Source organism: Eurypyga helias, unplaced genomic scaffold, assembly GCF_000690775.1.
Source record: "Eurypyga helias isolate BGI_N326 unplaced genomic scaffold, ASM69077v1 scaffold2266, whole genome shotgun sequence".
Taxonomy (NCBI): domain Eukaryota; kingdom Metazoa; phylum Chordata; class Aves; order Eurypygiformes; family Eurypygidae; genus Eurypyga; species Eurypyga helias.
Window position 1 is genome coordinate 44,876 of NW_010258362.1, and position 11,514 is coordinate 56,389.

Consider the following 11,514-nt stretch of genomic DNA (forward strand, 5'->3'; position numbering starts at 1 on the left):
CACGACCATGCAGAGCTGTGATGTGGTGGCCTCATCTCCTTCCCTGTTCCCTGCACTTGCAGCTGCCCACCTCCTCACCGCTGAAGGGGAGCGGATGCCAGGGTGGCCCAGGGTCAGCCTGGGGGGTGAGGTTAGGACATCTGACACTGGGCCAAATTCCTGCCAGGGACGAGCAAGGGGAACCGCTGCGAGAGCTGAGATGAGAGCAGAGCACCGGTGCCAAAGGGATATTCAATTTACAGTGTGAAAACTTGGCTCGGCTCTACAGCAGATTGATTGCTAAAAAGCCAATTTTATTTAAATTAACTTCAATTTAAATTTCAGAAGCAGGAACGCACTGAGCCTCTGGGTTATTAGAAGCTCTAATTTGGAAAAGGGCGATTTTCTCCTTTAGATGAGCACCACCAGTGGTGCTCCAGCAAGTTAATAACAAGCCGCAACAGCCTAGTCAAAGCTAAAAGAATGGTAAAGTACCGCTACGTTTATTGCATTACTCAAACCCAGGCGTCCCAGGATGCGGAGAAATGGCAGCATTGCTGCACATGTGAGAGGTGATAAAGAACCAAGGGACGGAGCCCACGGATGCCCCTGGGACAGCTGAACGTTGTCGCAGGGCTGCCAGCCTCCTCACACACGCATGCCTCTGGGCACAGCACGGCACGGCATGGCATGGCATGGCACAGCACAGCATGGCTGCAGCTTACTCATCCCACACACGTCCTCCTCCTGGACACCAGCAGAGGAGGGTGCCCCAACTCCAGCCTGGGACATGCCATGGCCAGCAAGTGTCGGAGGAGACTCCGAGCTTGCCAGGAGGAGCAACTGAGACGGTGCTGAGCACCAGTGCCTGAAGACCCGCGCGAGGTCACTAAATAAAGTGAGGCTCAGCCTGAGGACCTTGTGGTGAGACAGTTGGAGCCCGGTCTCAGCCCCATGCTCACCCGCACTGCCAACACGATGCATACAGAGCAGCACTCCCGAGCGGGAACAAGAGCTACGGCACCACAATGCAGGAAGGGTCTCCTGAACCATCCAAGTCTGACGGGCCTTACCTTCATCCGCAGCGCGTCGTCGCACTGTGAGCGGTTGGAGACACAGGTGTAGGTGGAGGGACACCACTGACACTTCCACCTGGTTGAGAGGCAGCTGGTGCATCTGAAATGGCAACGGTGCAGAGAAGCAGATTTCAGGCTGCTCAGGGGAGCCAAACCTCAGCCATGCAATCAATCTTCTTTGAAGATTGAACACACCACGTTCAATCTTAAAAGGTGCCCAGAAAAACCCGTCTATGGCAGGCGTTGGGCTGTCCTCCCCTCCTCTCCCTGTAAGCTGGCAGGGGACACAGGCAGAACCCACGGTCCCCAGTGCCGCTGGAAGGCAGCCCCATGGCGTCACTGCCTGTGGTGCCACCACCTGGCCCCAGGCCACGGCAGACGGGAGCCACCCGCTCAGCTCCTCCCCTGCGGGGTGAAGATGCTCTCCTCCCCCCCCGGTCTGTATATAATAATATTATTCACATTAAAAAACCCCAATGTATCCAGATGGCTCAAGATGCCGCGAGGACCCTCCTTTGTAAATCCCTGGCAGCAGAGCCCCTACATCTTTGCCAAACCCTGCCCAGGCCTCCAGCTGCCCGGCTGGCGGGGAGGCTGCATTGTCCCACCAACCCCGCGCGGGGGGACCCTCGTCCGTCTGTGTGTGCGCACCCCCCGGGCTTCAAACCACTGCGTCTGCCTCCATCGCTCCCGTGCCACGCGGCCAGCACGGCACCACCCGCTCCCGCATGCCGCCAGCCCACGGTGGCCCGGCTGCTTGCACTTACGCTCTCTTCGGGTATATGTTTCCAGTTCTTTTGCAATCGTAGATGGTGAAATTGGCCCGGATAATGTTTTTGCTGTTGACCCGGAGAGCAGTTTCGACGACCACGTGGTCTGAGAGAATCAAGCCAAAGAATATTGGGTTGCAAGAGCCTCTCACTTGTGCTGACGCTTAGAAGACAAGACAGACCCTTGGGAAAACAAGGGCTAAATCTGATTTGTTTTCTCTAGGGCTTTCTCCAAGCTGCATTTCAGAGCTTGGACCATTCATCTTTTGCCCTCTGACTTTCAGCTCTTCCCTCTTAAATCAACGCTTTACATCACCCTCGCCAGAAAAGAACATTGTGACTTTCAGCAGAAAATTCCAGTGTGTTGTGCAAGTGTTAATTAGCAGAGTTAATTATTGTCTTCGCTTACAGTTGGTGCTAAATGATATTTTAAAAAAATGTGGTAATTAAAACATGTTAGTTATCATGTTTTAAAACCCCGCTTGCTTTCCCCATGACAACAAACCCGCAGAGAAGGGTGGAAATCCCTTTTTTGGCTACTTAACATGCTGTAACAACTTCCCCTCCCCCCAAAATTGCTAATTTTTTTTTCTTTGCAATTTTGCCATATAAGCACCAGAGACAAGAGACAATGACTCTTTCAGAATATGTACAATAAATCAGTGCACTGGATTCCAGAAATTCATTTGGACATTGCCGTAACCAACAATACAGAACAGTTAATGATCTCCCATTCTCTGGATAGCTGGGGAGAAAAACAATGCAGCTTTATAAACTTGCCTATGAAAAGTGGGATTTTCAAAAGGACTGGCTAATACTTCTCCTACTGAAGTCAGCCATCTTCAATAGAGCATTCACTCCAGCTTGAAAGATGAAAATTTAACAAGCACTTAAGTCTGGAATGAAGCATCAAACTTCTCAGAAGGAGCTATAAAATGGGGCTGTCTCCATCACGAAGTGGCCAGTACTGGATCTGGTCAGCCCAGACTTCAAGGCTTGGTTGACTTCAACCAGACCTGCAGGGGCTCGTCACCTCCAGAACGCAGCTCCACTGAGCCTCAAGACGGGCATCCCCTTGAGCACTGTCTGAAAATGGGGGGATACTAGAAGGTCTCAATCTGTTTTTTGATTGCATAAATGGGATTAAGAGTTTCTGAGCTGCCTTTAGGTAGGCACTTGCTCTTCTTCCAGAACTTCTCCTGAAAGGTAGTGCATGTTCAGGAGGGAAATGAAGCAAAAGCAATTCAAAATATCAATGTAAGTAGCACCGTTATTTCCCCAGGGCTAAAACATTTTTGGTTTACTACTTATTAAATCTAATCAGAAGCTCTAACCAGATAAATTTAATAAAGTGAGCACATGAACTGGCTTTTAAATTCTGATGTTTAAACCAAAAATTGATAGACTTTAAATACTGTCAATTCATGTTAAGGCAATGGAACTCCCACGTTTTAAAGGTGTATGCCCTATAAATCAGAAGCAGCTTGGGTCTCTTTTCCCCCATGTGCATTATCTGAACATTCAATTGGAGAAACAACAAAAAGCCTACAAAAATTATGTCCACAAAAGTGGTTAGAATGAACCGAGCTTGTTTTCCTCTACGTACCTTGGTCGTCTGGAAACACGGGATATTTCTCACGTGGAAGTAAACTGCAATAAATAAATTGGTTTACGTAATCTCCAGCAACTCTGGCTACTGTGTGGATATTATTTCCATAGTCACATGAAATATTTGTTCCATTCAGGTTCGGGATAGTCCCATTTATTTGTATTATCAGGGCCTATATTTGGACAAAAAAAAAAATGTTATTGTGACAGAAAATTGTGATTAGAATTTGTCAATGTTTTACAAGCTTTACACAGGCTAAAGACTCCAAAACAAGTCCACAGGTAGCTGTTTTCTCTCATTTTTATGCACTTTGACTCCAAAAACCCATCTGCATACAAAACCTTGCTCCAGCAGTAAGAGCTCAGTCACCATGAGCTCCATCAAGTGTAGCTGGTGTTACCAGCTGGCATGAGAACCCAGCTCAGGGCTTCCTCAGGAGACCCTCTGGAGGAAGCAGGACGCAAAGGCGAAGCACCCCCCGGCTCCCAGGTTGTCCTCGACCCACCTGCCTGCACAAGCCCCAGTATGCCCCACTCCCACAGCCTCCTAGACTGGGGTCTCCAGCTCCAAAAAGCTCCAGGGAGGGACACCTCAGCATGAACAGCGGAGGAAGAGCAGAATAAAATTAACCTCTGCTTCTGAGTTCCTCAACCTCCCAGCCTGCACCAGCTGGTACCAGGGATGGAAGACAGGAGGTGCTGAGCTAGGGGGAGCCTGCTGGGAGGGCTGGGGGGCCACCACAAGCCAGCGTCCTCCACCGGCACACAGAGGCTGAGCCGGCTGGCTGCAGGGGTTCTTTTTGCCGTCAGCCTTTAAGGGGAAGGGATGGGAAGGCTTGCAGAAAAGGAATACTTTTGAGGAGAGCAACTCAGGAAAACATGCAGCCCACATGCTTGGCTGCCTTCCCCCAGCCATCAGTGGGGTGAGTCCCTGGGGACCCCAGCCCACCGCTCCTGCGTGGGTGAAGGGGAGCCAGACCAGTGCTAGGGTCCCGTGGGCTCCCTCTCCCCAGCTCTGGTCTGGGCTCTGCCCCAACTGCTGCCTGCTAATGAGCGATTTCCCCATGTTAGGACTGGTTGAGAACTTTGGCACAGAGAGATTTCTGTCACTGGGAGACGGTCTGTCTTTAAACAAAAAATATTTTGCTGAAACCCTATAAAGTATCATTAAGATATTGCTAAGAATAGCAAGAAGACAAAACCAGAAAATGAGTTGATTTAGCTGTCTGCAGATGGTCTGTATTTTGAAATTTTGCAAATCTCTCCCCTGTATTTTGTTTAGCAGCTTTAGAAGTCCTGTTCATCTGCAGGCTCAGCAGCTGATGGCCCACTGGCTTCCAGGGGGTTGAGGCACGGGAGCTCACCCCCAGAGGCTTTTGAGAACCTTGGCCAGACTCAGTAGCATACAACACTCAGCATCCCCACAACCCACACCCGAGCTGCGTGGAGCTGTGCTGCTACACTAGAGGAGTATGGATATTTATCAGCCCTGAGAGTAGGTAATGCCTGTACGGAATGCTGCACGTGACTGATTTGGAATTCACATCAAACGGACCGGGTTCTCTTTGTCGATATTAATCTCAGGCTCCAAGATGGTCATGGAAGGGCACTGCTCCACTCCTTCACTTGCACTCGCCCAGAAGTTGGCCCCTGTGAAGTTCGTGCACTCATGCTGCAAAGAACACCTGCAACAAACAGCAGAACAATTCGTGATGGATTATTTTTAAAACAGGTGATAAAAATGTTGCCTTCCTTGTGAGGGAAGATCTGGTGAAAATCCTGTGCCTACCTCTTCTTCCTCCATCGACATAGCTAAGCCTAAAGCTTTGCTGCTATATTTAAAGTGTCTGGTTGCCACGATAAGAGCGCGTACTCCCACCAGCATCAACACAGCACCAGGATTCAGGATAAGTGAGAGAAGGCAGGCTGAACCCAGAACCGAAAAGAAGTTGACATTTTGTCTGACTTCTTCAGTTTGGAAACGTGGAGTCTAATTTTGTAAATCCCTTTTTGAATGTTGATTGTCTTCTACACATAAATAATAACTGCAAGGGCAAAACACTGTCTTTAACAGGGTGTTGGCTCTCTCAGTCCTACGGTTGGATGCCTGCAAGATATTCTTTGCACTGGCAGCAGACTGCAGCGTAACAGTGAGGCTACAGTTAAATCCTAAAGAGCATCCCAACCATTGGAGATCTGATGTAATTGTTCTTAAAAGCATGTATTTCATAAGGAATGAACAAAGACTAATGGTGGTGTGACTGTGTGGAAATATAAAAAGCATCAAAAATTCTTGCCCAGGCTGGAGGGCCGAAGAACAGGACAAAGCGCATTAGGACACAAGCAGTCCTACCTGGTCTCCATTGTGCACCACCCACAGTAAGCGTCAGCAGCGGCCAGGCACTCCGTGCACGTCGAGTACTGGTTGCAGGCAGCCACCTTCACCCGCATCATCTGCACGACAACAGCACAACTGCTTCCAAATGTTTTACAACACCACAGACACGCTCAATCCAACCAGGATGCGCTGGTATGGCCAGGCAGAGCTAGCAGTGAGACACCAGCATCTTGGGCTACTTCACCCATTAGTCTGGAGCAAGCCTTACGGAATGGATGATGAGGAGCAGACCCTGGTCTGCCCCACACCGCTCAGAAGCAGATGCTCTGTATGACCAGACACCGCAGGGACCAGCACAGGCAGTTCCCCAGCAGAGCCCATCCCAGCCTGGGGACCACATGCCCCAGGGCAGGTAAGGATGCTGAAGGGACGGGGCTTGCTGCTGCTGCTGTAGTCGCTCTGCCAGTGCACGGCAGTGCTGAGCTGAGCTGCTCCTTTTCAGCTGGCATCTCGGCAATAGTTGTGTGATGGTCAGGCTATGGAGAGCGACACCACACCTTTCTGATGCATCAGAGAGAGATGGTTTCACAGCTTGTCCCTCCCTGTGAAAAGCTCTCACTAAGACCTGCAGAAAGTGCCTTTCTAGTCAGAGCTAAACACTACCCGGCTATTTACAGAATGGCCAGAAAGCAAAACCACTCTGGAAACCTTAATCTGTAAAGAAATCAAAGCACCTCTGGGGACTGGCTCATCAGGAGCAGTAAAAAAAATTCTGCTTCTTCCTCCCTAAATTTCTAAAAGTTGGGAAGGAAAACTGAGTCGTTTGGTACAGCGGGGACCGATTGTGTGAGGTGCTGAGAGCCCTGAGCTCCCACCAGGCAAGTACACCTCGGACTGTGGACTCTTTGGCCTGCCCCCTGCTTTGCCTGCAGCTCATCCATGCGCCTCAATCCTGGGGTGCTCAGCACTTCCCCACTCCCCCACAACACCATCTTGCTCCTGAGAGCTTCCCAGACGAGAATTCCATCAAACAAAAATTAACTCATCTGGTTTAGTGGAAAACTGAGGGGAGAGCATCACAAGGGCTGCACTGGGTGTTGGGTCTAGCCTGAGTAAGGGGCACAGCCCAGCCTGGGAGCTGAGCTGAGACAGTCTGAAACATTGGCTGAAGAGGCATCCCAGGAGGGTTCTGTGAAATGATAATGACCAATCTGCAGGGAATTAGGGCTTAGAAAATATAAATGCAACGTGTAACATTTGTGGTTGTGCATCTGTTTTGACAGATTAAAATGTAATTCAGGACAAACCACCAGCGCCTGGAGCGCTCAGCTCTCATCTTCCTCCTCTGCTCACTTGACGGAGATGAGACCGTCTGTTTCTACCTGCTGCAGCATTCCCGGTCTCCTCAGAGAGCCCTCCTCCCATCCAGCCATCCTGCCAGCCAGGCTGAGCAGAAACCTGCCCCAAGCATCATTTCTGACAGGCAGACTTTTTGGCTTGCTGTTCTCCTGGAAGCCTCCTTGAAGACTGGGTACCAGAATTTTGGGGTTTCTATACAGGAACAACCTCTGCTTGTTTCTACGCTCCCGTGAGTGGGATCACTTTCGATATCTTTCACTCTTCTTTCTACCTTGCCACCACAAAGATGAGAAAGCCTCACAAGCTGGTCCGCTCAGCCTGATACCCACCCCGCACACGAGAATGGACAGGCATGGGTACCCCCCCGGAAAGCCCTTTGACACCCCAGCCAAAGCTCTGAACTTTTTGGCTCTGCCCATTAATATTAAATCAAATTTTAGTATCCTTTCTGGCCCCCAGCTTAGTGCTGAATGCTAAATCACACACGTGATGCTCAAAAGACTCTTTTGCTGAAGCCTAAAGGTCTCACCTGGTAGGAGGTCATCAGATAGAGGTAGGTGGAATCAGAAGGGTCAAACTGCATGATGGGATGGACAGGCTCTCCATAAGCCACTGAAATGGATCTCCTGCTAACCACCTTCATGGTATTGTCCAGATTAATCTGTAGTGGGAAAAAGCCACTCACTGAGACCATTTTTCAAACACTATGGGGAGAAGATTGTTTTTCCTCTGTTATGAACAAGAATCAAAGTGGTGTCTAACGGTGTTCCACTTTTTCCAGCACTGTAAATCGCTACACACTTGGCATGCTGCACACACAGAGTTTTACTGAAAAGCCAGCCCCGTGCCACAGGGAAGCCACAAAGTGGTCCAGAAGGTCCAGGCCATGGCCAGGATCCCGGCTCAGTGATGAACAACCCTTTCAGCCCTTGGTGCTGCTGTTTAAAGTTCTCCGTTTGAGAGACTGCCTGGGAAACGCTAAGGCTCTACCCACTGCACGGCTCGATGGCAGGGCTCTTTCCAGAAGGACAGAGCGGTGTTACTCTCGCTTTACTCTAATGTAAGCGGCACCAGCCTTCATCCCTCATTACCCACATACGTGCATTTCTGTTACAAAGAACGTTGCATTTCCACAGCTTAATGAAAAACACTGAAAATCATCAACAGGGCTGTATAACATGGCATCCCCTGCTCCCTGAATATTTGAAAAATAAGTGTTGTCATTCCTGGCCAAGAGAAGCTTTTATCCCTGCTAACTCCAGAAGACCACGGCAGCTGCCGCAGGAGAGCTGAATCCTACCTTGCCTCATGAATCACCCGCTGAAGTGCTGGCAGTGATGGAAGAGGCTGCAAAGCATCAGCCTGCCTTTCAGATCTCAGAATGTCTTGGCATTTGACTTGAAACTCAGAAAATTAAATGTGGCATTGCTGAGAGGAAATAACAATAGGGCTACACAATTTTGCGTGACAGTCACTTTTCAGCTTACAGCAGAAAGGGAGCAAGAAAAATTCTTACCTCCTTACTAGCCAGGGAAGGCAATAATTGTAAGGAAAAAGCATGCCTCTGCTCTCTAAAGTCTGGATTAATTAATTAACATAAGATTAATTAATTCTTACACTGGAGCAGCACCGACATGTCCTAGTAAGATAGCACAAACTCAAAGCAAAGGGCTTCCCTCTGCTAAGAACAATATGCAAGTACTGCAAGCTACTATGCAGAAAAGGAGGGGAACTATCCTTATCCCCTTTTTAAAAACTGGCTATGCAGAAGCTAAATAATTTGCCTGGGATCACCCAAGACGTCCATGAACCGAGCCCTGATGCCCTTCACTTTAGTTTTGTGACCATCCTCTCACGCTTCTTGCTGAGGTTTGCTCTACACTTGGCTGTTTCCAGGGGCCTGTCCGTAGGTCCCTCTGCCTCCTGGGCTCACTTACCCTCCACTTTCACTGCACAGGTACTTTCCCTGGATCCCCGCGAGCTGCTGGCCCCTGGGAAGAGCCACTGCAGTGGTGTGGTGACCACCAGCCCTCTCACTGGAGCAGGGTCGAGGCATGCTAGAGGACACATGCTGCGACGAAGCTGGTGAAAGCAGCGTGGGCTGAAGTTCTGGATAACCCCACCACAGCACCTTGTCTAGACTTCCAGACCTGGATACATGGGCACCTGTCAGAAGAGATCCTTCCCACCCACCGTCTCCTTCGAGGGCACTGCATCCTGGCACACCTTGCCCAGGCCACGGCTTCCCAAGCACTGTTTTGCCATTAATGACTGCTGGACGTGGCACTGATAAAGGCCTTCACGAAATGCCCATCTCCAGCCTATCTGATTAATCCCCCATACATACCCCTGGCAGCCATAATTGCCGCTGGCAGGAGCTGGGCGAGCACTCTTTCTGCCCCTTTACTGTCTTTTCTCAGGCAGCAAATCTGAATGATAACTCACGCAAAGTATCTTGTATCCCGTGCCAAATAACAAGGAGCCCTGAAGGTAAAAGGGCTTCTGGTTATGCAGCTGTGTTGTAGAATTAGATTAGAGCTATCTGAGCAAATTATCCCAGCAAAGGGTAGCCAGAAGCCTCTCCCTAATGGAGGCTCAGCAGATAAGCCTGCTTTCTCTGAGATGATAATGGAAGCAGAGCTGTTAATAGTGTGTGAACACGGGCTGCTCTGCGTGTGGCATGTGCTTCTCCAGCCCGCTGCACCAGGCTGGGGTGCCAGCTTCCTCCCACCCTCATGAATTAGCTGCCCCTGTGGGCAAAAATCAAAGCAGTGAGTTTCCTTGTGATCGCTCCCACATTTCTGCCAGCAGCACTTGGATGCAAGGGAAGAGATTGGATCAGTTTTCTTCTCTCCAAGCATTTTGATCCAATATTCCCGATTATGTACCACTCACCCCGGGCTGAGACAAAGCAGGTATCAGCCGTGTCTCCCTCCAGGGCTTTTTTGCTCTCTCCTCTATGGACTTCTGATACTGACAGCACACCAAACTGTTGTGGCTGGCTGGAATCACAACTTTCTTTGGCAAACTCCAAGCGCTAAAGTTACCGAAACCTTGGTCTTGCATCTTGGCTCTGGAGCCAGGGTATTGCATTGCCCTACACTGCATTTGGCACGTTCTTTAGAACAGATACTCCATCAGATGCACGGATTCACACCTGCTTTGGACTCAGCTGTGATGAAGCATCTCTCGGTGATTCCCCTGTCTACATGGAGCCTTCAAAAGCCATCGGCTCGGAGGGAGCATTTATTAGAAGAGCTGTGAGTAACTAAATGCTGCACAATAACATTTCTAACAGAGGGTTCATCAAGAACACCCTGCTCGCATGGCAGCCTTGAACAGTAATTAACAGCCACCAGTCACCGTATATCACCGTAGAGATTACAGCAGCATCCAATTCCTTCTTCACTGCCTGACAAAAGCAGGTGCTCAGACAAACTCAACAAGAGACACGGTCCTCTGTGCAAACCAGAGGTGCTGGAAGGGGAAGCCTCGCCACCCTCCCTGTCCTCCCAGCCCTGCCCTCCCCGTGCTGGTGCTGCAGGCTCCACTTGCCTTCAGGAGTCCTCCGCTGGCAGTGCCCAGGAACACCACGGTGTAGTTGTTGACGCTGGCCACCGCCACCGCTGTCAGGCCGCTGTAGGTGAAGATGGGCGTTGCTGTGAGGGGGCTCACGATGGCCAGGGGGTGCTGAAGGTGCGCTGCTCCACAGTCCAGCTGCTCCGGCTGCAGCTGCGGAGAGATGCGCACAACATTGGGCTGCAGTACGCACCACGGATCCCTCCACCATCACCACCCCGGGCTCAGCATGGACAAACTGCTGACGGTCCTGCCATGCCCAGGGAAAGCTCCTCACCGCCGATCATGGAATAGGAAAATGTAACTGGTTAATATGTGAGCAAAGGGTTGTAATAGGGCCTCCTTTGTGGCTTGCCAGATCTACCCTCAGAGCCAGAGCCAGAGCAGGCTTTGCTGGAGATGAGCTGTCCGAAGAGCTCAGCCCTTGCCCAGGCTGGGCAGCACCGTTTACTGCAGGAGCACCCTCCCCTCAGCAGCAAAGTCTGGCGCCACAGCAAAAGGTGAAGCAGGCAGAGGTCTCTTCTTGACGGCTGCACTGCAGGGGAGGTTTCTCAGCCCACCACAGAGGAGCCCTCCCCAGCACCTGCCTGCCCTCGCAGAGGTGGATGCTCTGCCCATAGAGGGCTGGTCGCGTGTGCCGCCCCAATGCTGCCATGGGTCTCAAACAAAAGATGAAGAAAAAAGGTTTCTCCAATAAAAGAACTCAGAATATTATTTCCCTATAAGCAAGTGAGGAAGTGACTGAGAACAAAACCAAGGGGGGAGGGAGTGTGCGGAAAAAGCTTGATGGTGACTCTCAGGACTG

General features: G+C 50.5%; 1 protein-coding gene across 1 annotated transcript in view; it reads right to left on the reverse strand.

Moving 5' to 3' along the window:
- The window catches only part of PLXND1 (plexin D1), a gene marked incomplete at both ends in the record, with an annotated part of 54,417 nt that extends 43,528 nt beyond the window's left edge, over positions 1-10,889 (reverse strand). Inside the window, 7 exons of the mRNA XM_010154289.1 lie at positions 1,053-1,155; positions 1,823-1,931; positions 3,432-3,606; positions 4,989-5,118; positions 5,787-5,887; positions 7,660-7,791; positions 10,686-10,889. Of these exons, the coding sequence (XP_010152591.1) occupies positions 1,053-1,155; positions 1,823-1,931; positions 3,432-3,606; positions 4,989-5,118; positions 5,787-5,887; positions 7,660-7,791; positions 10,686-10,889 (954 nt within the window). The remainder of the gene's footprint in view (positions 1-1,052; positions 1,156-1,822; positions 1,932-3,431; positions 3,607-4,988; positions 5,119-5,786; positions 5,888-7,659; positions 7,792-10,685) is intronic.
- Positions 10,890-11,514: the final 625 nt, after the last annotated feature.